Here is a 27327-nt window from a genome sequence, read left to right as displayed (position 1 = left end):
AGCTAGTAGTTTAAATGGTGTGGCCAGGATTTAAACCCAGGCAGTTTAAAATGCAACCCACAAGGGACTTCCCTGGTGGTCCAGGGGTTAAGACTCGAGCTTCCAGTGCAGGGAGCACTGTTCAATCCCTGGTCGGGAAACTACGACCCCACACACACTGTGCAGCCAAAAAATAAATAAGTAAAATGCAACCCATTAACTTCACCACTACACTTCTCAGAAAGAGGCATCTGAATTGGGCCTGCTAGCAGGTTGCACCTCCCCACTCCCAGGATTAAAGGGAACTGGCAAAGGCTGGGATATCCATTCTGGGGAAGGAGTTAGGGAACAAATGAGGATCCCAGCTCATGAGGACAACCTCAGGAGAGGCTCGGCATCTTGTTTTACCATGAGGCAGTCCGTGCATTTACGGAAATTCCTAGGGTTGGCCTCAATCCTCCGGATCCTGTGTGGGGTGGAAGCTGTGTGGCTGGAGATCAAGGGAGGGGAAATGGCCTTGAGACAGTAAGGTCTTGGAAGATAGTGAGGATCAGGAGTGTGGCTAATCAGGAGATTAGCAGTGGGTGTTGGCTAAGAAGAGAAAGGGCGATTAAGCCTGGGGGGAGTGGGTGGCCCATGAATGGTCCTGGTGGTGGGAAAGCCCCAGCCATAGGCCTTCCTAGAAGTCCTCCCTCCTTTTACTTCATTCATGATGAATCACACCCTTCTCCCTCACACAGGGCCCTGTGGGAGATGACAACTCTTTCAAAAAAGGCTCCTGGCCTTTAGAATCTCACCTTGAGGTGGTTGTGGGTATAAAAAACTTTTCATTTAATCTTTCCAATCTGAGGAGGTGGCTGGTAAGATACCACCTTAGGATAAAATGATGATAAAACTGAGACCTTAAAGAAGCTAAGTGACTTGCTTGAGATCACACAGCTAGTAAGAGGCAGAGCCCGGGTTACTTGAGTTAAAAGCTGCTCTGTCAATGCTAGCACTGGGGAAAAGTAACAGAAAATGCTTAAATATATCAATAACGGACATGGAAGTGTTAATTGCTCAGTCTTTTCCCCACTCTTTGGGACCCCTGGAGACTAGTCCGCCAGGTTCCTCTGTGCATGGAATTCTCCAGGCAAAAATACTGGCGTAGGCAGCCATTCCCTTCTCCAGGGGATCGTCCCAGTCCAGGGATCCAACCCGGGTCTCCTGCATTGCAGGCAAATTCTTTACCATCAGAGCTATCACTGCAAAAACTCTATGAGGTTTTCAACTTTTCCTAGACGTGGAAGGGTTTAAGAGCATCCGCTATTACCTCAATCTCAATCACAAACCTGAGAAATTACCAGCATAATGAATTTCCATTGCCTCTCCATTCTGTGCTATTGCTAGAGGGAATTCACTCAGAATAGAATTCTTTTCCAAAAGCAAGATGCAACAACTCTCTGGTTCAAGGACAAGCTACACTTCAATCACAACCTTCCCCAAGACTGATACCTAGGTGGCAACTAGAGTCTCGGCGGCAGGACTCAAAAGGTCATCCCCATTGCCTCGCACGCTCAGATTCTGACCCCAATCTCCACCTTCCAGGCCCTTTGCCCCTGTGCGTTCTCAACAGAATGCTCAGTTCAGGGCGGGGGCTCCATCCTGGGGGAGGCAGCCCTTACTTTGGTGTTAGCGAGCGACACCCTGGCCGGGTAGATGTCGGAGTGGGGCCAAGAGGAGGAGAGCTCTGGGGTCCCTGCCAGGTCTGGAGTTCGGAAAGCTTAGACCACAGAGGGCACCGCCGGCCCGGCGCAGATTCCAAGGACAGCCCGGAGAGGAGCCCTCGCTGCGCGGCGAAGCAGCCACCAGAGAGGTTCGGGAGCTCAGGCCAGGCTCACGTCCACTGGCGGGGCGGGGCGGGGCGGGAGGCGGCCGCGGGTGAAGCCCCTGTGCGGGAGGCTAGCACACAATGGGCCGGAGCGCACTGTCGGGCGCGCAGCCAACGCGCGGCCGCACCACGTGGGCCGCAAGGCGCGCCGGGGCCACCAGAGGCCCGTCGGCCCAGGCCGGGCGCGGCGCGGCGTACGTGCGCGCACGCGCGCGTGCGTGCGTGCGATTTGCGATCAGGCGGCGCGGCGGACAGCCCCGGCGACGGGGCGGGGGGAGTTATATTGCGGGGTCCTTCCTCGCTCACCCTGGTTCCTCTCGGAGCGGAGACGGCAAATGGCGGACTTCGATACCTACGACGATCGGGCCTACAGCAGCTTCGGCGGCGGCAGAGGGTAAGGCGGGCGTGCGCGGGCCCCTGCCGGGCGCGGGAGGCGGGCGGGAGTCGGAGGTGGCGGGAGTAGGGGGTGGCCCCTGGGCGGCAGCCTTCCCGCGCTCACACCAAGGGCGGCGAGCCGTAGGGGCCAGCCTGGGCCGGCGGAGGCCTCGTAGAGGCGCCTAGAGGACCGGGGCCTGGAAATGGCGCGCTCCGGGAGGGTGCGGCGGCGGTTAGGCTCCCAGGGGCTTGCTCGCGGGACAGACTTCTCCTTGTGTCTTCGCCGCCGCCCGCGACGTGTCTTTCCTCTTAGTCGGCCGCGGGGCAGGGCTGCCGCGGCGCTGAGGGCCCGGGACGACGGGCTCCCGCTTCCAGCCCCATCCCCCAGGACGGCAGGACCAGCGCGGGGCTCTGCTGCAGAGCGGGGGTGGGGGCCCACTGCCTGCCCGGCTCCAGCCCCGGTCCCGGCCGCGGCTTCCTGTTGTCAGCCCGCGCTGCAAGTGTGCTGGGCCCATTTGGCCATGAGACCAGCGGGTTGGGTCGGGTCGGAAGGCCGAGAGAGAGGTGATTCCCTTCCGTTTTCGGGTGAGGCTGGGATTTGGCAGCTGGAGCCTAAGAAGACCAACCAAAACAAACACACACACCGTAGCGTTTTCCTTTTATCCTTCCTTAGATCAGAGTGACTTACTGACAAGTGCTACGTGCTTACTGGCAGATAAATGCTATGATCTGGAGAAGGAATCGAATTTAGCTTCGTTCTGATTCTGGCCATACACAGACTCTATGTGCACCTTGTTTAAAAGAAAAATCCTTGTCTAGTGAATTAAAAGCTTCTGGTGTTCAATTACACGGACCCGCTTTGCATTTTTTATTTTTTTTTACACGAGTAACCTCATACAGAATTTAGAAGATAGGCTATGAACATCTTGCTATTTGTCAAGGGCACACTTTGCCTTTGTGTGATTTGCAGAAAGGATTACTTTTCCCAGGAAAACACCACAATTGTACTTACTGAGGTGTCCAGTCTCCTGAGCTTCAATCCCAAAAGTATCTTTGTTTGGTGAAGAATGACCTTTTAATACCTCGGTTTGGGAATGGCTGAAATAAAAGCTTGTTTGGGTGCGTGAGTGCACCAAGTATCATTCATGAGTGTAGAACATGGAAGTTGGGGGAGGTGGAGCCACCTGTTATTTCAAAGAATACTTTATTTGCTAATAAAAAAGAAATAGATGTTGGATTACATGTACAATTACTGCCTTTGGGGTAGGTTTCTAGACATCAAATTTGTAGTTAAGTCATCTTGAAATTTTAATAACCAGTTTTTTTTTCCTCCTAGTTTCAAAAAACATTTGGAAGTACCCGGGAAAACACTTAAACAGTAGTTCAGATTAAGACAGATCCAAGGAATTTTAGTTGGTTTGGGACTACAATGTTAGTTGTATTATAGAAAACCTGGGGTTGGTTTGTTTTGTTTTTTTAGTTCTCGATTTGGACAAATTTACCAGATGTTCTGGTGACTTGAGGTGTTTCAGTTAGTCTTCCTGTGTGTATCAAGTTTTGACATTTGGACTGCCTTGAATAACAAGTTGATCAAAAGTAAAATTCTCATTTAAGATGCTATTTATCAGAATATCAGAAAAGACAAGACAGTGTTAGCCATTTGCCCAGATGCACTCCAAAAACTGATATGAGAGAGTAGTAGTTGGCACAATACATTTCTTAAGCTTTTTAACAAAAAGTCCTTTTGCTATTAAGCACCTTCTACAAATGACCTTGGAATTTTCTGCTTGACTTCATCTAAATATAAAAGACATACGAGATATACTGCTCAGGTAGCTAAGAAGTAGTTTTAAAAAACTTGTTGGTGAATTTGTGTGTTCTCTTAGGCCGTGTCTGGAGTGGGTCCAGAAACTTCACAGAGGACCAGACAGGTAGTGGTGTGATCTGTGCCAAAACTTTCTTGTTCCAAATGGTTAATGTTAATTTCATCAGGTCGGAAGTTGTCAGTTATTGGGATCTTTGAAATTTAACAAAATGATAGGATCAGATGATCTTCAGTGAACGAGTTATGTTCACATCAGTAGTTGTCTCAGGGCTTCCCAAGTGGCTTAGCGGTAAAGAATCCGCCTGCCAATGCAGGAGCCACAGGTTCCATCCCTAGGTTCAGAAGATCCCCTGGTGAAGAAAACGGCAACCCACTCCGATATTCTTGCCTGGAAAATTCCATGGACAGAGAGGAGCCTGACGGGCTACAGTCCTTGGGGTCGCAAAGAGTCAGACACGACTGAGCATGCATGCACAGTACACATCTCGGTGCTGTTTCTGTTGGGATACAGTGCTTAACCATTATAGATGATCACCACTGTGGAATGGTCCACACATCTCGGTGCTGTTTCTGTTGGGATACAGTTCTTAACCATTATAGATGATCACCACTGTGGAATGGTCCTGTGTTGTTTCATGCTTGTTTCTTTTTTTTTTTTTTTTTTTAATGCTCCACCTTTTTTTTTTTTTTTGGGGGCTTCACCCTGTGTCACGTGGATCTTTGTAGTTCCTCTACCAGGCATCAAACCCATGCTCCCTGCGGTGGGAGCACAGTCTTAACCACTGGACTGCCTGGGAAGTCTGTGTTTGGCACTTTTGTAAAGCACCTTGTCTCTAGTCTGGGCTTCCCTGATAGCTCAGTTGGTAAAGAATTCGCTTGCAATGCAGGAGACCCTGGTTCGATTCCTTGGTTGGAAAGATCCGCTGGAGAAGAGATAGGCTACCCACTCCAGGATTTTTGGGCTTCCTTTAATGGCTCAGCTGGTAAAGAATCTGCCTGCAGTGTGGGAGACCTGGGTTTGATCCCTGGGTTGGGAAGATCCCCTGGAGAAGGAAAATGCTACCCACTCCAGTATTCTGGCCTGGAGAATTCCATGGACTGTATAGTCTGTGGAGTCACAAAGAGTTGGACACAACTGAGCAACTTTCACTCACTCACTTCTCTCTCATAAAACACCTTAGATAGGATGTCTTAACTCTATAATCAACTTGGGTCACAGGTAGAAGGGATGGCAGGTTTGTCAAAATCTAAAAACTTGGGTTTTAATAATTATTATACATTCCCTGTAAGTTTATTTTGTAGTTGTGTGTAACAACCAGTACAGTTGTCAGGAAGCAATGTTGAACAACTATTTTATTTCCCCAGCCTCTAAAGGCATGTTCCCAGCTGCAGAGGGGAGAACCAGAGACTGCATTGTTGCTCAGAAATCGAGTCAAAACAGAATTCCAAATTATCAGTTGATTGTACCAGATCTTGAGTGTGTTTTTGTTTTGCACTTTGTTAACTTATCTTTCTGAGATTATGATTTTTCATTTGCCTTTGGCAATAAAATGCCATTGACACTAATTTTACATTTCTAACTACAAAAGGCCTTTTGAGTGCTGAACCTAAAAAGAGCATCGATCCTGAGAATTAGATTGGAACTTAGAATTAGCAAGAATTGATATTGCTGGAATGGTACCTGCTAAAAATGAATTAAACTACAAAGTTAAATATTTATTAAGTTCCAGTGGGGGGAGGTTAGAATTCTGATCTTGGTGTCTTATAGAACTTAAGCTTGGCGTCTGTGTCTAAATGTCTAAGTTTATTTTAAGTTTTATAATGTAGAAGAAAGTGTATGAAAGCTAACTAGTTTCACTGACAACAGGATCTGTAAAGATGTTCAAAGGCATATTGTAAAAACTTATCAAATGGCAAATTGTTTAGGTTTATTGTCATCCTTCTGTCCCCTCCTTAGTCTCCCAATGCTTGATTCCAAATCATTGTTCTCTTCAAATACTTGGTTTTACCAAGAGGTCTTTGAGATGTCAGAGATGTTCAGGCAGAAGCCATGGCACTAGAATGAGTCAGACAAGAGCTTAAGTGTTCTTTCAGCTGTGTATTTAGCTGTGTGATCTAGACAAGTTCCTTAACCTCTCTAAGCCTCACTTTCCTCACATATAAGATAGAAACTCCTCTGTAGGGCTGTTGGAATATTAAGTGAGATGTTAAACTGCAGCACAATATCTGGAACATAAATGCTTGATAATCAGTAGCTGTTGACTTATAATTTTTTAATTCTTAAAATATTTCCTTTGGAGTTAGTAAGAATGGGGATATTTCTATTGAGAGTTAGCTGGAGTGAGTTATTGTTTTCCTGGGTATATTTCTAAAGCCAATTAAGGGAATGCTGTTCATTTTATAGGCATAAAACATTTATAATAAGCATATATAATAAGTATCATAAATTAGTATCAAGTAATTCGTTCTCATACATTATTGGTTTGTAACAGTTCATGCTTGGACTATTAAAATGCTTCTGAGATTTCTTTAAAAAAAATTCTTATGTACTTTTAAAATTTATATTTCTATTTGAAATCACCCTTAGTGTTCTAGAAAGACTTCACACAGAATCAAGACATCTTCCCAGAAACTTGGAACGTACAAAGCGGAATGTTTGGCTGAGGGAGGCGGGGCATGGGGGAGTCAGCCCTGGATCAGATCCAGCGTCCCCTGGTAACAGAAGAGTGTTGGGCAGGAGGCCATGCCTGCCTCTTTGCCTTTCCATCATTGGTACAGGTGGTTAGATTTGCACACTGAGGGCACAAGTGACCAGCTGACTTTGATTGCACTTAATAGCTGTAATGTCTAAGTTGTGTTTGTGAATCATTGAACATCCTTGGATTTTTTAAGTTTGCCAACCATATCATAGTTTTTTTTTAATGTTCTTGAAAGGACCCTCTGGATGTGTTCAAGTATACTGATACTCTGTTGAAAACATGGCACCTCTGTTGACTCCAGCATAGGGTAGATGGAGCTGGTGATCCCCTTTGCTCCACACACTGTTCTTATATAATTGAAACAATCAGTAGCATTTTTGGAGGGAGCCCCATAATTTTTTTTGGCCAAGCCCCAGAGCCTGTGGAATTGTAGTTCCCTGACCAGGAGTTGACCCTGGGCCCTCGGAAGTGAAGGCACAGAGTCATAACCAATGGACCACCAGGGAATTCCCTGGAACCTTTTTAATATCTAGCTTAGTAGAAGGCAGCTGGTTTCTCATAGCTGTTTCTGTATTCACTCTTAAGGTAGGTTGCTTGACATTCGTGAAGAAAGTCCATCCTTAAACAGATAAACAGTTGGGAGTGGGAGGATTGTTTTAATGGCCATTTTGGATAGTTGTAGGTACTCTTAATTTTTAACTACCAAAACTTGCCAGGTGGTAATTTCCATAAAGGTTAATTGTAACAATAAACATCTCTTATGTCAAAATCCATATAGATTTGTCTTATATTTTGAGTGTATCTTTTACCTGTGCATTTTTTTGGTAACGTGATATATTGGTCCTTTGGGAAATACCAGTTCACTGAGTTATGCAGAGCTTCCAAAAGTTGACATATTTCACTATACAGTAACAAAAATCATGTTCATTAATGTCACCATCAGTTTCATCAGAGAAATTTCAGGAATTGGGAGACTGTCAAGTGTATATTGATAGATACCGGTTTTCTAAAATTCTGGGTTTTGCTTGGAAGCCTGCATTTTGTCACTGGCAGCAAATAGTGCTGTTGGTTTCCTGAAAGGGACAAGACTCGCTTCATTTACATGAAAGTGTCTGCCTGACACCCAAGTCTGGACCACAGTTGGTTAGTTCTTTCAGGTAAAAGTGTTGTTCCATGAAATGAACAGCTGGTTCAGCTTGTAACTCACTCCCAGGAGTGCTTTTCCTCAGGCTAACCACATACTTCTGTAAGCAGCAGTGCTTCATTCCCATTTGGTAACAGGATATTTTAAAAGTGGGTCAGTATTTAATAAAGTTAATCATTTTGACCACTTTATCAAAAAACATTCTTTGCTAAAGATGGCTTTTTATTTTTTGTCTGCACCACTCCCTGTGGGATCTTAACTTAGTTCTCCTACCAGGGTTTGAACCCAGGCCCTTGTAAGTGAAAGCATGGAGTCCTAACCAACCATTGGGCTGCCAGGGAATTCCTCCCTCCCTCCCCCCCCCCCATTTTTTAATTTAAATATTAAAAAGAAACTTTTACAATACTGTGTTGGTTTCCGCCATACAACAGTGCAAATCAGTGCATTTACACGTGCCCCTCCTCCCTCTCCCCTCCCACATCCCCTTCCTCCGCCGTCACAGAGCGCTGGACGGGGCTCCCTGGCTACATGGCGACCTCTCACCAGCTCTGTCCTACGTCTGACAGTGTGCCTATGTTGATGCTTCTCCATTCATCCCACACCCTCCCTTCCCTGTGTCTGTGTCAACAAGTTCCATTCTCTACATCCGAGTCTCTATTCCTTCCCTGCAAATAGGTTGTGGTACACACATACAGTGGAATAGTGTTCACCAGTTAAAAGAGAGCACATTTGAGTCAGTTCTAGTGAAGTGGATGAACCTAGAACCTGTTACACACAGTGAAGTCAGAAAGAGGAAAACAAATACAGTATATTAGTGCATATATATGGACTCTAGACAAACGGTATTTGATGAACTGATTTCTTATTTTAAATACTGCAAGTGCATGAGTAATGATGCAGTTTGGTGCCCCTGTCTTGATTTACATGATGGCCAATGGCAAGATCAGTGGAGGTCTCTGCACTCTGACTTAACAGGACTACTACAGCCGGTTAGCTCACAGAACTAAACGGAAGAAAGGTTTGCCTCTGGGGAGACAGAGCCAGAACCAAATAAAGGATGCTTTAATGTTCTTTTAGAGGCCATCTGAAAATCTAAATGAGTGCCCATCTTGGTGAAAGAGGTTACTTGCAATCCTAAAGTAGTTGGCAGGCTTGTGGCTTCATTCCTTCTACCCTGATAAGTAGCAGATACTGTTGCAGTTTTGGAGATAAAGCAGTGAACAAGAGTTCCTGCCTCAGAAGGTTGCATTGCTTTTTGTATCTTTCAGATGTGACTGAATTAGGAAGCTCCCATTCACAGCTGAGAGAGCTCCTTGAAATAGGACTCGTTGAAGAGCTCACCCCAGACACTGCCCCCCACACCACCCCCAGTGTTCATCAGAAACCTGGAGAGGCTTTGGTGCACATGTTGTAGTAATGACAGTTGTCAGGCTAAACGGGTTTCGTTTTGAGTGCTAACTGAAGGCCTTGGGAAATCCACACACCTGGAGGATGGTCTACTTGGGAGTGCAGTGTCTTCAGTCGGCCCATGGGCTTGTTTTTTAAAACCTAAGCTAAAACTGAAATGTAATGTGACATCTTGGATGGGATCCTGGGACGTGAAAATGACAGACAGTAGGTGAAAGCTAAGAAAACCTGAATAAACTGAACTTTAGTTAGTAATGTGTTGATGTTGGTTCAGTGATTATAACCAGTGTGTCTTACTAATGTAAGATGTTAATAGGTGAGGGGGCTGGCAAGAAGTTAATGAAATAAGGGTCTGACTTTTGACAGACCCTTTTTTTCTGACTTTTTTGCTTATTGTCTCAAAAAGTAGTAAATTACACATTTTGACCTTTCTTTGCACGCTCAGAGGATTTTGTCATTGTTGCTTCCTTGCATTTTATTCTCAGAAAGGCAGTCTTACTGGGATTTTATATAGGATCTAGGAAGAGTGCCTCATGCCACGTGATATATGCTAGTAAGTGTGTGTGGGTGGCACGTGAAAGACCCAAGCTATTGCTCAGCCCTCCTGGGGCTAACTCAGTTATCACCTGGAAGTGCTAGAGGCAGAGAGCACCTGATGTTCCAGTCACCCAAGAGGTTACTGCGCCGGGCCATGGCACCTTGTTACTGGTCTTTAAAAAATGACAGCAGCAATACCTAAATTCCGTGTAGTTGCTTTTTGTTTGTGTTTGGCTGTGCTGGGTCTTCACTGCTGCTCCTAGACTTTCTCTCGTTGGGCGAGTGGGGGCTACTCTCCAGTTGCAGTCGTGAGCTTCTCGTTGCAGTGGCTTCTTCCGTTGCGGAGCGCAGGCTCTGGGACACGTGGACTCGGGGGTTGTGGCACATGGGCTTAGTTGCTCCACGGCATATGGAATCTTCACGGACCAGGGATCGGACCCGTGTCCCCTGCGTTGATTGACACGCAGATTCCTGTCCATGCCCCACCAGGGAAGTCCTGTATAGTTTCTGATTCACTTAGAAGTCTTTGTAAAATTCTTCCCCACAAATAACAGCATGTGTCCTTCATTATTTATTATCTTACATACTTCGGGAGCAAATCTTGAGTGCTTAGTTTTATTTCATCCACTTACTGATTGTAATCCCTGTCCTAATACTCTCTTCTCTTCTTTTTTCTTACAGTCACCCTTCCTCCAGTCTCCTCTCACTCCTGTTTATCTTCGCTTATTCACATTATCATGTTGAGTTCAGTGTTCTGTCTGCTGTCTGGAAAACAGAGTTCAAGTGCCTTTTGCTCCACCCCGCAGAGATGGTGCTCATTACTGTCTCCTGAATTTTCTGTCATCTTTTACTTGGGATGTGATTTCTTCTTTGTAGATACCTGGACCCCCTTAGCTGAATTATCAGCTCCTTGCGAGTAGGAACTGAGTCTTAGGTTTGTGCCCTTAATATGGTGCTCTGTATTTAAGACATTCAGATACTTTGTTGACTTGACTTGAGTAAAGAAATGTGATCTGTCTATAGGATTTTGGTCACACCTCGAGTTGAAAGTTGGCTTTCTGAAATGACTGAGGATGTAATGATTACTTTAAAACCTTTGCGCGCGCGCGCACACACACACACACACATTTTTATCCATAGGCTGTCCCTGTCGGCAGCAGGCATGAGTGGGCAGGACCCTTGCTCCGTGGGGGCGGGTGACGGGGCCTGGGAGCGCAGCACGCACCCTCAGCTCTGTCTGGCTCTGAGTCGCAGCTTCGCCTATCTGTTGCCTGTTTACAGCCACGGCTGCCAGTCAGCCTGCTTCTGCACGAGCAGCGCATGCTGCAGGGTGTTTAGTCTACCCACAGCACTTCAGAATTGTTATTCAGCTTTTATAAAGCAGTCAGTCTTGTGAAGTATTTTTACGGTCAGTCTCAAGCTCCTCTATAACATAGAAATTTGAATATTTATAAAATAGCAGATGCAAAAACGGAGGTACAGAGGTGATTTGGAAGAGGTCCTTGACCACACTAAGGTGCCACTTGAGTCTTCTGTGTTTTAACCTATTTTAGAAAGTGCTTTCGTGTAACACGGCTTATTTAGAATAATAGTCCCCTCTACACTTAAAGTGTCTCGTAAGAATTTTAGCTCAAAGGCTTTCTGACATTTGACTTTTTATTTGATTGGTTGATGACAGCGTGTATCGTTTTATTACTTGCCTGCGTTGCTCTGGGCTTTGTCTCAAGTTGCTGGCACGCTGTAGGCTGGTGGATGGAGTAGGCTGACATCTGCCTGTGCGGCTCCAGCCCCATTGCGCCGTAGTGTCTTCACTGAACTACTCAGTGAGAAGCTGAGAACCACTCAAGGCCTCCAGAGCTGATGGCATCAGGTAGGCAGTATTTAGGACTGCCTCTGTGATTTCTTGAAAAAATCTAGTGTTAAACCACTGGCAGTTGTGTGAGGCTAGGGTGAAACGAGAGAATTCATGGGTCTGGGTTAGCTCTTTGCACAGCTCCTGCTCTTAAAGTCCTGCTTGCCTGAAGTGGGGCTCTTCAGTCTTCATCTTCCCAAAGCCAGAACTGGCTTCTGATCATCCTGCATTCTTGGCTAGCGCCCCACAACTTCCTAGCATTCACCTGGACACCAATACTTATCAAGGCTCAAGTGGCTTTCTGCACTCAGTCAGAGGTCGGTTCAGCCTGTCTTTTCAGTCCTCTATCCCGCACCCCACAGAAGTTCTCACATGCCCTTTAAGCAAGCCTTTCTCACTCCTGTTTTCTTGGTTCATTAAATGTGCACCTGCCAAATTTACCATTCCTTCATCCTCACCTTCTCGTTGGTTTTTTTTAAAAAAGATCGTTTTAGCCCTTTGCCTTTTTTTACGTACCTATCTATATATATATATACACACAAGCATGTGTGTATGCATTTACAGTTATTTTTGTTTTATTTGTGCTACTCAGACATAAGCTACTTGAGGGCAAGGGGCTGTTTTCCACCAGGTATTATTTTAAGTGTTTTAAATTATAGTTGGTTCTCTGTTTTGACAGTTTTCCGAGTGTTTGTACCGTTTTTATACATTCAGTATCAAGTCCCAAGGAGTATCTTCCTGAAAATATTTTAGGTTTTATGGTTATTGGAATGCAAAATAAGCAACATTCACTTGTAAGTCTATTTTTCTCTTATCCTTAGGACAGAATGCAGGGTTTTCTATTAGGAGGTAGCAGTTCTGAGTTAATTAAACTTAAAAATACAGCCATCTAAGAATTATATTATAGCCTGGTTCTTCTGCTTTAAAAAAAAAAGTGTTGTCTTAAAGATATTATCAAACATTTGAGGTATCTGGAATTCATGTCAGGCAAGTTGAGGAATTTCTTTCATGATATTTCTAGCACTGTGTGAATTTTAAGAGTCAAGTTACTTTCCAAGACCTGGTATTAACAATACACCCTGCAGAAAGAAGGGAAGGTTGACTTTGGGCAGACCTTTGACTCATGTGAGGAGACTCATGTAAGTGTCTCTTAAAAGCAGCACCTCCCTCTTTTAATTTTTTTTCCTCTAAACATTTTATTTTGAAATCTTTCAGGTCTCCAATAAAGTTGAAAGAACATGATACAGTGGACAGCAGTAGATTCACAAGTTTCACAATTGTTTTGTCTTTATATATTCATGCACACACACATGACATTTGTGCCAAAACCCTTTGAAAATAAACGGCTGTCCTGACACTTCATTCTTAAGTAATTTGTCTTCCTGAGAACAGAGGCATCCTGCTAACTGTAGTACCAATTATCACTCCTAAGAGATTTAATGCTGACAATAATATTTATACACACCAGTTTCAAATTTCTCCATACGCTTTTTCTTTTACGGCTCTTTGTTCTAGGATCCAAAGGTCACACGTAGCACTGGTTGTCATTTCATTAGTCTTCCTGCCTTAAAAAAGTCTTCCATAACTTTTATGCATTTGAAGAGTCTGTGCTCAAATAGAGGGCATGTCATTTAAATTTGTCCCATTACTGGAGATACTAAGTTCAGTTGCCTGTTCACTGTGGTAACTGAGCCTCGCCTGAATCAGTCACTGCTGTGTTGGTGTGGTTTTCTAATTACATGATTCTTCCTGCATTTTTTAGCTGACATCATTATTAATGTAAAGAAGAGCTCCCCACCCCTTCATTAATTTTAGTAGACCAGTGTAGGTTCAGAGCAAAATTGAGCATATCCCCCCTGCCCTCACGGGCACAGCGTCCCCCACTGTTAACATCTGCATCACAGTAGTACATTTGTTCTAGTCAGTGAGCCTGCGCGGACAAGGTCATCACCCAGTGTCCACAGTTTACATTAGGGTTCACTCCTGACATCGTGCATGCCGTTCTGTGGGTTTTGGCAAGTGTATGATGGCCCCATTTATTTTTAAATTACCTGTAAAACATTGTAAGTCTCAGGCCGTGATGGTGGTCATTGTTGCTCTACACGTGTACACTGTGTCAGGCAGTGTATGCAGCACCATGTGTAATTTCTCAGTAACTCAGTGTCTTTTTTGGTGTTAATACAGTTTTCCAAATAAAGCTTAGAGAAACTGAGTAACTCCTCCAGGTTCTATGGTGGGGTAAATATTGGTAGAGCTGGGATTTTAACCACTACCTCTGCACATTAGCAATGATGTGATGGAGTCAGGGTCCTGCCACTTGTAAGCTCTGTGAAAGGGAAAGTCACTCAGTCGTGTCCAACTCTTTGCGACCCCATAGACTGTAGCCTGCCAGGCTCATCTGTCCATGAGATTTTGCAGGCCAGAATACCAGATGAGTAGCGGTTCCCTTCTCCGGGGGATCTTCCCAACCCAGGGATCAAACCCAGGTCTCCCGCATTGCAGGCGGATTCTTTACCGACTGAGCCACCATGGACAAGTAAACATCTCTTGTCTCAGTTGAGCAAATGGCATTGAGGCTTAATTGAATTAGACATATGCACATATATTTGAGGACCCAGTGAGGTAGTGCATGGTGGAGTGGAGAGTATGTATGTACATAGTACTTGCTGCACAAAAATCTGTATGAGGGCATATTATCCATCATCAGACAATAGCAAGAGACGGTTTTTTTTTTGTGAATGAGTTAAACTTCAGCTTCAGGACAGTAAGTTGGACAATTCATTTTTGTATGTGAGTAGTATTAGTGGGTGTGAGGGAGGGCAGTGGCTTAGGTTCTGTTCTCCTATACTTAGGGAATAGGAGAACCCCTATTTCTCCTATCTCCTAGGAGGATGTTCTGTTTGGATTTGATTCTCTAGGAATATCTATGTTTACACATTCTATATTTCTGGACATTTTTGTCATCCAAAAATAGGCATGTTTTCCATAATGAATTTTGGAATACTCTGTCATTTCAGGATGATGTAGATGGGCTTATTTCACCAAGTTGGTGTGGCTGAGTGGGAGACATTTTCCTTGGCCCTCTGGGGCAAGAACGCACGGGCAGACTTGAATCCTGTCTTTTTTCCCCCTCCTAGGTCCCGTGGCAGTGCTGGTGGCCATGGTTCCCGCAGCCAGAAGGAGCTGCCCACAGAGCCCCCCTACACAGCATATGTAGGTAATCTACCTTTTAATACAGTTCAGGGCGACATAGACGCTATCTTTAAGGATCTCAGCATAAGGAGTGTACGGCTAGTCAGAGACAAAGACACAGACAAATTTAAAGGTGAGTTAAGGGGATTTTTACTGTGTTATTGTAAGGGGGAGAGGGTCTAATGCAGAGGGCTCTAGTTATGAAAGTGTTTGGAACATTTGCCTAGTCCAGATAGTTGAAATAAACAGCCCTTTAACTCAGAGGCCTTCAGTTCTACGTGGCAGGGAGGGGAGGTATATATAATCTAGTTTGTAGAAAATGTGGCATATGCCGAAGTAAATCTGGAGTGTGCCTAGCCTGTGTAGCAATTCTGTCTCTGCCAGAGGAGGAGTTCCCAGGAACAAAATGAACAAGTAGAACTCAGGACTTTTCAGGTGTACATCACCTTGGCTGACTCATGCATTTAGGGGGTAGTTTTCCTGTGATCTAGTTTATTATGAAGTCCAAAAAGTAACCTAGTACTTGTCACTGTACATTTGTGACTTCAGCACATGTGTTTGGGGAAATGGTGGGGTCAAATTTCAGATAAAGTTAGTGTCTGTGGATTAGTCTCTTTAGGGCTCTTGAGCAGAGAAGGACTAAGAATGGGGAATCAAATGGTATTGGCGTCTAGCTGAATGAAGGGAGGTGTGCCTGTGTTTAAGTGCATGATGCAGGGTACAGGGGCATTTGGTTTGCTTTATTGACCCAGAAGTGCATCCATGAGAAGCGCAGAGAGGCTGTGGGGGGTGGGGGCTGTGCAAGGCAGGGCGCTTCTGTATTTGTGTCGTTTGGAAAGCTTTCTCACCTAAGAGCCTGGACCCTTTTCATCATAAGTGATCAAATAATGAAAAACAGTGTATCCGTTAAGCTTGTAGAAGTAAGTCACACTGCGAGGAAGCGTTAAGAATTCAAGTTTAAGATACAAACATGTGGGTAAGTGGTCATTACCAAGGCATTTAGAATGCAGTTTCTCATTTGCTGTGGACATGACCATAAAACATGATACCCACTAGGTTTTCTTTCTGCGACTTTGTTAGCATTCAGCCTATTTGGGAACATTTTATCTGAGGGGAATGCAAATGTGGGGGTGAAGCCAGCCTCAGGGCCGAGCCAGTGGCAGCGGGTTTTAAGAGTTCGTCTCATGCAAGGGCATCTTCGGCAGCTCTGGTGTGAGGCAGGTGTGAGCTCTGGAGTGACCAGCTGGCTGTTGCCTGTCTGAGTTTGGAAGTGGTTTTCTCAGTTCCTCTAAACATTGAATCCACTTGGGAAAGGCATGGATACGGAGGTGCTGTCCAAGCTGGGGACGGGGGACTCTCCAGCCATTCTTCGTGTAAGCAGATGGTGAACAGAAGTTAGGACCCAGGCTTTAGAGACGCTTGCCGTCCTCGTGGGGTTTGAGGGTGAACTGTAATCCTGCGGGAGGGGAGGGGAGGGTGGTGCTGCAGGTGCAGTGTGAGCGTGGGGGCAGTCAGGAGGGGCGGGTCTTAACCCAGACTTAACCTGGGGCAAGGAGGGGGCATGGACCGGGCTGGGGCAAGTAGAAGGGAAGGCTGATTCAGGGGTTTAAGTGGGGGGAGGGGGCGTGTGGTTTCCTCTGCCGGGAGTCTCCCGTTTACAGGCCTGTGTCAGAATCTAGCATCAAGGACCTAGACTAGCTGTCTTTAATTAATTAGCCTCCTGAAGAGGATACGCTTGTTGCTGAGGGTGTGTTTTTTAGCTTTGTAAAACAGATTTTATACCAACTACCTGAGCAGTAAGTAATAGGCACCTTCAGTGTAGTATTCCTCCAAAGTATGTTTAGTATCCAGTTTGAAATCTGTGTCTTAAAACCCCCGTTAGATGTATTGAAGTCATTCAGAAGTCAAAACTAACAGCTCTTCAATGATCCAAGCAAGGTTTTAATATTATGGTTAAAAGGTAAAGCTTTATAAAAGTAGCTACTATTTCATTACCTATTTGGTTAGCACTTTCTGATAGAATATAATTAAGAAGAAGGACTTCCAGGCAAATTCTATTTGTTAGAAAGTAAAATACGCGCTTTCAGGTTCTGCACGTCTGTGACCATCTAGGCAACAGAAGTGGTAGTTGTGATGTAGGGAAGTGGTACAGACAGGATCCCGCTGTACCTAACCTAGAATTCCTGGAGGAAGTCAGAGTTTGTTTTCTCTTCCAGGATTCTGCTATGTAGAATTTGATGAAGTGGATTCCCTTAAGGAAGCCTTGACATACGATGGTGCAGTAAGTATATTCCGGTTTTCTCTGTGGTGTTGGTCTGGATTTTTTCTTGCCAGTACTTACCGTATTTTCCCTTGTTAGCTCTTGGGTGACCGGTCACTCCGCGTGGACATTGCAGAAGGCAGAAAGCAAGACAAAGGCGGCTTCGGGTTCAGGAAAGGCGGACCAGACGACAGAGGTGATTGGCTCTTCTCCAGCCGGGCGTAAAAGTCGCTCTGTGCCCCTGGTTGCAAGTCTCAGGTCGTAGCAGACCGCTTACCTCGTGGGTCTGACTCGTGTTTGTGAGCTTCTGAAAACGTGTCAAACCTTAGAAAGAGTGCATGATGCTTCTGCAAGCCTGGGTTTTTTTTCTTCCTTTTGGCAGCAAAAACTTTTAAAATTTCATTGAGCTTCCCATTACATGAGTTGTATTGAATGATCAACTTCAACTTTACCTTTTTTGTGTATTCTCGGGAATGACTGGCTCTTGAGAATCTCGTGGTGGGTGGGATTCCCGGTATCAAGTCCAGTATCAGTATTTGGAGTGTCACCACTTACTCTTCTTGGTGCCCTTGCTGTTTTTGTATGGTTCTTGTGAGGGGCTGCTGCTTTAGGTCCTCTCACAAAAGGCACCCAGGCACGCATTAAACTGTTAGAGCCTCAGTGTTTTGGAGTAGGACTTGAAAGCTTCTACGTCGAGGCCAGGTTGAACTGATCCACCTTGTTTTGTTACCATTTCTTCACCTGCTGCTCTTACACACGCCTGTGTCTCAGCTGAGTCTTTCTGCTTGGTGGGGTCTAGTGTGTACGGCACGGAGAGTGGTGTTATTTCTAGAAGTAGTGTGGAGGTTCTAGAAGCTTACAGAAAGCCTCATACTGATGGTTCCTGGTGGCTGCCTCCTAGGTAGTGAGAAGTAGTCCTATTGACCTCTTTGCTTCTTAAAGGTGGACATAGTCCACTTGATAATTGCTTTTGTTAACTCACCGAAGCAGACCTGTGGGTACCTCCTTGTGTCGATTCAAGAGATCAGTTTGCATGCCAGGCTTTGAAGAGTTGATGTCCTAAACATTTCTCATCTCTCTCTCTCTCTTTTTTTTAATGATGAAAGTAGTTAATATGTGGTCAAAATGTCCATTGTAACCATAAGGTAGAAGATGAAAAACAGGTCTGTTTTCTTTCCTATAAACTGGAGATTATCTCTGCACCGGCCACCTTGTAAGAGGAGATCATTAGTGCCTCCCCCAACCCTGTCATCCCCCCCAGAGCAAAACTCGGTAGAAGGTGACTGGTGAGTGTGGGAAGAATTGGTCTTGGGAGTCGAAATTTTCTTAAAGAATTTATTTCCAGTACTGCTTTAGCTAAACAGAGGGCTACTTATCTCTCTTATAAGTAATAATTTAATTACCCAAGTCCTATAGCCAATCAGAAATGAGCTTATTCATAAAAGTACAGTATAATCCAGTAAACCTGTAATTTTATGTATAAGCTAGTCTCTGACTGAAAAATGCAGCAAACGTCATCTCAGAGCCACGTCACGTGTAGTTAGTGACTCGGTGAGTGGTGGCCTCCCATCTGCCAGCTTTGCATTCCCTGGCACTGAAGAGGTGGCACAGTGAGCTCCCAGCTCTGGAGGTTACCAGAGGAACTGATACCTTGCTACTGCTCGCTGAGCTTGGGGTTTCGTAACTCTGAAGCAAGACGTATAGTGAGCATAGCCAGAGACGGCACCTTACCCACCAGTGTAAACGATTCTGTATTTTGGTGACAGTCTAAACCCAGCAGTGCCCGTGTGGGGAAGTGCGTCCTGTGTAGGTTATCTGTATAGGTAGACCTCTTTTACTCTTTAAACTAATGATGTCTGTTTTTGACATATGCTCCTTGTTAAAAAGAAGAAAAAAATTCAAGCAGTACAAAAAACGTGAAGAAGAAAGCAAATGAGGTCCCTGTCAACCAGAAATAGGCAGTATGTTAAACTAAACTTTGTAAAGAAAACTCAGAAGTTTCTCATGGATACTGTGCCTCCTAGAAATCTGTCCTCAGACCTGATGAAAAGATGGTGGTTAATGTCAGACCATCTTTTTCTCTCCCATTGCTCCTATCAGAAGAGGTTTTGAAACGAGCTTGTTCGCTGGGTTGTTTTCTTCCCCCTGCTGTACTTTGTCTCGTGATCCTGGACGAAGTATTGATAGCAGTCGTGGTTATGTGCCTCGTCAGTATGGGTGTGAGCTGATTTATTTTATGCTAAACCCTGAAGTAAAAATTAATCTCATTAAAGGGGAATTTACTTTCATACTTAGTGAGGAAAGGTACACTTCACAGTTTAGTTTGGGGAAAATCTCAATTGTTTGAGTACTGATTAAGCTTGTTTAATGAGTGGTGAATGCTCTGGTTGTTAAAAAAGATTTCCTAAAAGAACCTTACACTTGATTATATGCGCCCAAATGGGTTTTCCCGCAGAGCAGTGCTCCTGCCGGTCTAAGTCTTTTTACAGTTGTTTTCATTACTTGTATTGTTAAAAATGGAATTGTTCAAACAAGTAGTCTCTGAACTGAGTTTCAGATAGCTTGATCAACTTACAGATTCCTTGCTACCTTTAAAGACCAAAAAAATAAAAACCTTACCTACTATTCAAGGTAGTTGATTCTCCATCTTCACAATGTTGGGTTCTTGCAAACACCCAGTTAGCAGATCCTGAGCCATAGTTCCTAGGGGAAATACTCGCCACAGTGAGGCCCAGTCTTGGGAGCCTTTGGTCATATTCTTGTCAACCAGTCGATACATCACCTTGTTTAATATATATGTAGTCGGTTGGTTAACGGTGAGCTCACAGGCGCCAGCGCTGTAACTCCTGCCTGAGAAAGGTTTCTCTAACAACGCACACCCAGCCTTCTTGGTCTTCGGAGCACTAGACGGCACTGGGGTGCAGTGTTCAGGTGCCGTTCTGAACAGCAGAGTCACTCACAGAGAGCACAGAAAAGCAGAAAGCCCAGCGTTAAACAGGCTGTGAAAAGGGCACGCGTTTGTGTGAGCAGTCAAGGCAGAGTGTGGCTGGCTTGGTGGTAATTCGATGGGGAATGTGTGTGTCAGGCGACAAGTCTTTCCCTGCTCTGTGCATGTCAGAGCGACGGCAGAAGGCCCCAGGTACTGATTTCAGGATTACAGATCAGTTTTAGTGAGTAGACAGATTTGCAAACATGAAATCTGTGAATTAGGGGGACTGACTAATGTATCAGAACACTGTTTCTCAAGCTCAGGATCCTTCTTCAAGGGTAAGTTCCTACAAAGCTTTGAGCAGTGACACCATCCTTGGAGTGAATAAAAGTAGTCACCTTCAGGAGCTTAAACAGAGGGGGCAGGCGCATTTGTTTAATTACCATCTTAAATTTTCATTGAAAGCTAAAGATTGTACTGTTAAAAAATTACCTTAAAACAATTTGCCCCCCCTCCCCAATGACTTGACTACAAAACAAAGGCTTAACGTTCTTAAAAGTCCATTGAGAAGTGTTTCTCACACTGATGACAGTTGCAGCTTACTCTAATTTTTTTTTTTCTGTTTTTCAGATGATTTTTAATGACAAAGGCAACATATTACTAATTTGTGATGTAATTACTATCTTTTCTTTTTTTTTATTATTATTATTATTTTTTCTTTTTCTTTTTTATTATTTGGAGGCTAATTACTTCACAACATTTCAGTGGGTTTTGTCATACATTGATATGAATCTAATTTTAAATAAGATGCAGTTTACTTGTGTTGGTAATTACTTTAGCAGATGCACGAAGGATTGGGGGGGAAGCCCTTTGCAGCTGGAAGAGGTGTGGGTTGGGTGTGCCTTTCCTGCTCTCTGACTCCCTCTTTGGGAAGGGAGTGGGCCTGATGACAGCTCTGTTTACACACGGGTGCTTTACTTCTAGAATGATCCACCTGAAGGGCAGCAGAAACTGGAAAAAGGGGAGTGGTCACCCAGAGGTGACTTCGTGTATTTATTTTGTCTTCACATCTAGCTGTGTGTGTGTATGTGTGTGTGTGTGTGATTTTGCATTCTAAATTGTAACTTCTAAATTTCAGGTTTAACCTTTTTTTTTTTTAACAACTATAGATTATAATCAAAAACAATAAAATGTGCTTTGAGGAGTTTTGTTTTAAGCCTTTTTAGGATATAGTCTTACTGGCTTTTCCTGGAAACTTAAACAGCGTGTTTCATTTTTCTCTCCTAAGATTCTTTTTTTTTTAATCTTCTAAGATTCAAAAAGTCTGTTAGTGTTGAAATTGCCCAGCAGATTCATGTTTGAACCTGTTTTGAGTGCACTTGATATCGGAAGAATTTCTGATGCTGGACAAACTAAATTTAAAATGGAGCGCAAACAGTTCACACAGCTGCATAACCAGCTTTGAGGCGGGAGTATGAAAAAGCCTCTGTGGTTCTCTTCCTTCCACAGGTTTCAGGGATGACTTCTTAGGAGGCCGGGGAGGGAGTCGCCCAGGTGACCGGCGAACAGGCCCCCCAATGGGAAGTCGTTTCAGAGATGGCCCTCCCCTTCGAGGGTCCAATATGGATTTCAGAGAGCCAACAGAAGGTATGAGGGTAAGGTGTAAACGGGCGGCAGGAGGGCGCCTTCTCACGACGCCTTTGTAAACCACGCTGCGCTTCCTTCCCCAGAGGAAAGAGCACAGAGACCACGGCTCCAGCTTAAACCTCGAACAGTCGCAACTCCCCTCAATCAAGTAGCCAACCCCAACTCTGCCATCTTCGGGGGAGCCAGGCCCAGAGAGGAAGTTGTTCACAAGGAGCAAGAATGAGCTTGCGGTGGGGAGGGAATGGTGTGGGGGGCGCGCGAGCGAGACCACAGCCTGGCTAGCCCCCCGGACCGGCAGTCCTGCAGTTACCATTCCTGCGCCTGACCTTTGTCCTCCTTTCTTACAACGGAAACACAGAGCTTGTGAGTGCATGTCAGCCGTTAACAAGTGGTTTTTAGTACACTCTTGGCTTCGCTGCATCTCCCTGGTGCCTGTTCTGTGCTTTTTTCCTGCCACTCCTCCCCTTTTCCTTCTGTCCCCCTCCTCCTCGCCCCTCGTCTCCTAGCACACGCGTTGCTCCAGAGGGACAGAGGCGGCCGCCGTGCGGGCGTCTCTGGGCTGAAGTGCTGCCTCGTTTCTCCCCATTGCTTCCTCCTTTTACTTCCGCCACACCGGCCTCTTCCTTTGCGTTTTCTCAGTGCTTCTCTTCTGACCTGCATGTCGAGTTCTGTATTGCTGTGGCTTCCAAGGAAGAAAGCAAGTCCCATGTTGGATAGCCCCTTGTTTTTAGTCAGCTGTGATCAGCAGACAGCGTTTGGGACACCTTGCTTTCAAAACAAGGATAAAGTATCTGTTGATCTCTGCAGATTCCTTCCTATAACTATTTATAGGTAGCCCTGAGTCCACTGCCCGCTTCCCAGAGGGCTGTTCACGCAGAAGAGGCTCACATGTCAAACAGCAAAATCTGAGAGAAGGCCGTGAACTGGCGGTGGGGAGCGCGCGTAGGAGACAGGCTGAGCGCCCTGCTGCACTCACGTGTTCTTATCACTCTGCCAGCACTGTCCACGCTGGTCTCCCTCGGGCACCAGCTGTGTTAGAGGCCCTCTGTGGCTGGATGCAGTGAACTGCTGTCTGGCTGCCTCTCCGCCGGGCACAGAGGTGCTTTGGGGACCGCAGGGGGTGGCGCTGTGCTGGGCTCGACTCTGTGGACGCGGCTTCTTCTCGGACCCCCAGTGTGTGTCCCGCCTCACCCCCTGCTTATCTGTCCCCCAGTGTTCAGTCACAGTGAGATCCTGTGCTTCCCACCGTCCCTTAATTTTGGAATGAAAATGGGCCTAGAATCTGGCACTTTACTCTCTGGCGTGGTGAATTGAGGATTTGACTATGCAGAGCCGTCAGGTAACAGGGAGGTGGCCCACGGCCGCCCGGCCTCAGCTTCAGGACGTTCGTTCCCACATGGAGTGTTCAGCGCTCACCCTGGGCCGGGCAGCTAGGCAGGAGCTTCTGAGCTCAGACACCTATGTGTGAACACATTTTTCAGCACCCGAGTCCCAGTTCATTCCACCGGGAGCAGTGCGGGCTTGGCTAGAGCCCCGGAAGAGAGAGACCCTCACCAGCAAGACTGGAGGGCCGGGGCCGCCGGGCCTGGGCGGCGTGCTTAGGAAACCGCTCCTCGTTAGCTGCCACCCTCGGCTTCTCTCTGTCCCCAGGTCTCAGCAATTCACAGAACTCTGCCTCCTGTCCTTCCTTCCACCTGTCATCTTTGCTTCTGAGATAAGAACCATTTGTGTAACACCAATACTTACCTAAAGAAAGACATGCATTATGTGGTTGTAATCAAACCTGATGCTTTCAGATGACCTACTTACATCTTCAATGTGGAAAAGAATAAGAACAAAAACAAATTCATCTAAACTTCTGGGCAATCTAGTTGACTTTTAAATGTAAGAATGGAATTCCAAACACTTAACACATTCAGCTATATGACAGAAAGTAAATCTATGGATATGGTATTTTGTGAATGATCTTTTAAATAAAAGAAAACCTTACGTAATATTTAATGCTTGTCTTTATTTTTTGAGTTGTTTTCTAGCTGCTCATAAAATTAACAGTTTTATACTTGGAAAGTCATGTCCAAATCCAGTAGGATGTCCTGTTCAGTGGGCAAAGCCTCTTGCTTTCAGAAGTTACAAGATTTGTGAGCTTATTTTAGAAGCTTGTAATGATTAGAAATGGGATGCCGATCTTTCTCTTTTTTCCCCATAAAAATAATTTTTCTAACAAATCTTGCGTGGTGTAGCCATAGGTTTTGGCTGGGTAATCCTAGGCGTGGCCCTCACGTGAGTGCTGCGTGCTGCTTCTCGGCAAGCAGATTGTATGTAGAGGAGGCACTGCTGTGTAGTTTGGTGGTTTCTGTGACCCAGTGGGCAAGGTGCAGGGCTGCCGGCTGCGTTTGGGAGAGGCCCGGCTGCAGGGGAAGGTGCCGAACTGGCCTGCCTTGTGGTTAGAGCCTGACTGCAACTTAATCTGGAGAAATGAGCGGGGAGGTGGGTGTGTCCCAGCAAGTGCCTGAGCAGCTGTTGGCTTCAGCTGCTCCCCAGCAAGAGGACTTGGTGTCAGCTGGTGTTTTTGTTCAGAGGGAAGCAGAAGCATCCCTGAGGCTGAAAACCCTCTGCCCAGAGTTAAGCAAGTGGGACTTGGTCTCCTGAAGGGGTTTCCTGGGACTGGTGGCCAGAGGCTTGAAAACCAGCTCTCATGATGAGAAGCCTTCCCAAGGATTCTGTCTTGGCGGGTCTGTGGACCTCGGAAGGGTCCTCTAGGTCTCCCAGTCATTCAGAGGTTTCTTGTGATTGAAATGAGCCTGCAGCTGACTCTGCCTCCCCCAGATATGGCTGTAACTGCAGTGGTCGCTTCTCAAAAGCACCATTTTTAGAGGCCCTGGGGAAGCATTTTAGTACCTGTGTCAAAGGTATGTCTTTCCCCAAAATAAGCACCTGAATAAATAGGGTCAGTTTCACAAATATTTGTACTAACTGTGAATGTTCCACAGGTCGGTTTAGATGGATTGTTGACATCTGGTTTCTCTCTACTATTCTTGAACTGGCTTCAGAGAAACCGATTTTAGTAGTGCCAAGTGAGGCCCTTTTAATAAGGGGTTCAGGTTTCTAAGAATGGTCTTACCTCAGTCCATTTTGTCAAGTGGCCGAATTGTTTCTCCAGGTCCCAGGAGAGGACAACTTTCCACAGCAGGCTTCCAGAAGCCCGAGTTTCCCATCCTGTCCCTAATGTTCCTTCAGGGAGGTCCCAGTGAGCTGGGAGCAGAAAGAGGGCAGTGGTCAGGAGGGCTGTATGTAGAAGGAAGGTGAAGTCTAGAAGAACTGATTTGCTTGAGTTTTGTAAAGCCACTTTGGCTTGAGACATGCTAGAAACAGCATTTCTTTGCTGTCAGGAGATGGTGCAATGCACCCTCTAGAGACTGTATGCCTGTTTTGTTTTGTTTATTTTTAAAACAACCCTACTGTAATTCATCTCTTTTCACAAGTTGCACTTTGAGTACACTTTTGCTTCTCTTCAGTCTTCAAATTCCAAATGGCTGTTGAGGTCATGCGGGGTCACTCACACCATGACAGGGTTCACTGTGCAGAATGACCACCTCCCTGGGACCTGACGGGGCCCCGGGAGGATGGAGCCCGTGAACTGCTTCCGGCTCAGCTGCCGCGCGCTGTCTGCAAAGCGGGACTCCTCACCAGCACTTCTGTAGGGACATCAGGGAGAGAGACCGACAGATCTTGTCCCAAGCTTTCTGATGGCGCTGACGGCTCTCCTGGTTCTCCCCACCCTCCCTACACAGTTTGCTCAGCCTGTGGGGCAGTCGATCACCCTAAAAGGTTCCCCTGAGGGGAGGCTGGGCGGACAGCGGGCTACTCTGGCCTGGCCAGAGTGGGCCAGGCCACTTTTGCCCTTACTGGTGAGGAGCTTTGCTCTGTCTTTTGCATTTTCTTGGCCAATCTTTAACACCATTGAGATGTTTGAGTTACTTTTTTATTTGAGCAAGGTTAACAGGCTTAGAAACACATCTAGTATCTAAAGAGTTTTCCTTTTGCAGTTTTTGGTCATGAGAATGAGCCAGAATAATGAAGACTGTTTATTTTATTATAACCTACGACTAATCTCTTCCCACATCTGTAACCACACTCTTAACTGTAAAATATTAAAAATACAAACAAAAGCATGCTCCTTTGCAGTGGTGGGCTCTTTGGTTTTCAGTTCAGGAACTTAGAGAAAATGTTTCCTGTACCTGTTCACCATGGGACAGAAGGCAATAAAATCATTACTGGCCTGGAAACTTTTCTAAGCGGGATAGGGAGGCAGGGAGATCAGAGAAGCGTTCCAGGTCACCGAAGTGTTCTATAAGTAGCACCAGGATTCCTCGGAATTGGTAGAAGTGTCTCACATGTATTATACTCTTGAAATAACAGAATATGGTCACCACATTTAAAAGTTTCAAAAATATAAATGACGTTACAAACTAAAAACACATGAGGTGTAAAGATTTGCTGCAAATCGGTAAGAGAAAAAGAACTCAATGGAAAACAGCAACAATGAACAGGCGTTTCACAGAAGAGGAAATAAAAAGTACTCAGCCTCATTAGCAGTCAAGGACCTGCAAATCAGGACTACAAAGAAAGTATAATTTTATACCCATCCAAACAGCAAAGATCGAGACGCCTTGACAGACCAGTTGCTGGCAAGTTTGTGGGTCTTCACGTGTTAACAAATGAGAGTCAGTGAGTACAGCCACTGTGGGAATTAATTTGAAATGAGCATTAGCCTGAAAATTGAATGGTCCCACACTCTAGGCCAGTGGTTCCTCCCCCAGAGATACACCCAAGAGAAATAACAGCCACAGAGCTGTGATAATTTTATACATTAAAAAAAACCACTTTACAAACACCTATATACAGAATGGAAAAGAAAGTCTTAACTAGCACAGGGAACTATATTTATCCTATGATGAACCATAATGGAAAAGGATTTTTTTTTTTTTTAAGAAATGTGTATGTAAAGCTGAATCACTTTGCTGTACAGCAGAAAGTTACACAACACGAAGTCAACTATACTTCAATTTTTAAAAAGTACTTTGAAGGTTGAAAAAAATACAGATGACAAAAACATCACTTAGTTGGGGGGCAGGCAGAAGAATGAAGGAATATTCCTGGTTCTGCTGGATAGTGAGCTCATGACCGAAGATAAATGTCATAAATGCCTGGGCATGAGGGGGCAAGAGTGATTCTTGTTCGTATCATAAAGGTTGAGGGTGGCAGACAGCTTTATAGACAGACTCCAGGGGCTTCTAGAATGTTGTATATGCTGCTCAGTGTGCATATATCTGAAGAAAATCCATCACTTCCCATCAGCCTTTAAAGGATGTATGACCCCAGAAGATTCTCAGCATTGAAACTGCTAAGTTCTTAGAACTTAGCTTGCTTTTGTAACAAATGTGCAGACAGCTGACATTCAGCTCTGAGTTGAAAACCCAGACAGTCCTGTTTGGAGTGATGAAAACTCTGAAAACAAGACAGTGGTGATGGTAGTATGAAACTGTGAATAATTAATGTCTCTGAGTTGCCCACTTAGAAATGGTAAAAATGGTGAATTTTATGTTACATA

The 27327-nt window shown here is 45.2% G+C and overlaps 1 protein-coding gene and 1 non-coding gene across 2 annotated transcripts; both read left to right on the top strand.

Moving 5' to 3' along the window:
* The first annotated feature begins 2080 nt into the window (after positions 1 to 2080).
* EIF4H (eukaryotic translation initiation factor 4H) lies at positions 2081 to 23712 on the top strand. The gene is made up of 6 exons (XM_043455384.1): positions 2081 to 2243; positions 14826 to 15013; positions 17097 to 17161; positions 17240 to 17336; positions 21579 to 21716; positions 21800 to 23712. Exons 1-6 carry the CDS (start codon positions 2185 to 2187, stop codon positions 21937 to 21939), a joined length of 687 nt encoding a protein of 228 aa, XP_043311319.1. The 5' UTR covers positions 2081 to 2184; the 3' UTR covers positions 21940 to 23712.
* Positions 15862 to 15984, top strand: LOC122433659. Its single transcript, XR_006267149.1, has one exon. It is a non-coding gene; the product is annotated as a small nucleolar RNA SNORA32 (small nucleolar RNA).
* Positions 23713 to 27327: the final 3615 nt, after the last annotated feature.

The sequence above is a fragment of the Cervus canadensis genome, chromosome 32 (assembly GCF_019320065.1).
Source record: "Cervus canadensis isolate Bull #8, Minnesota chromosome 32, ASM1932006v1, whole genome shotgun sequence".
NCBI classification, from domain to species: domain Eukaryota; kingdom Metazoa; phylum Chordata; class Mammalia; order Artiodactyla; family Cervidae; genus Cervus; species Cervus canadensis.
This window is presented reverse-complemented; position numbering and strand designations above follow the sequence as displayed.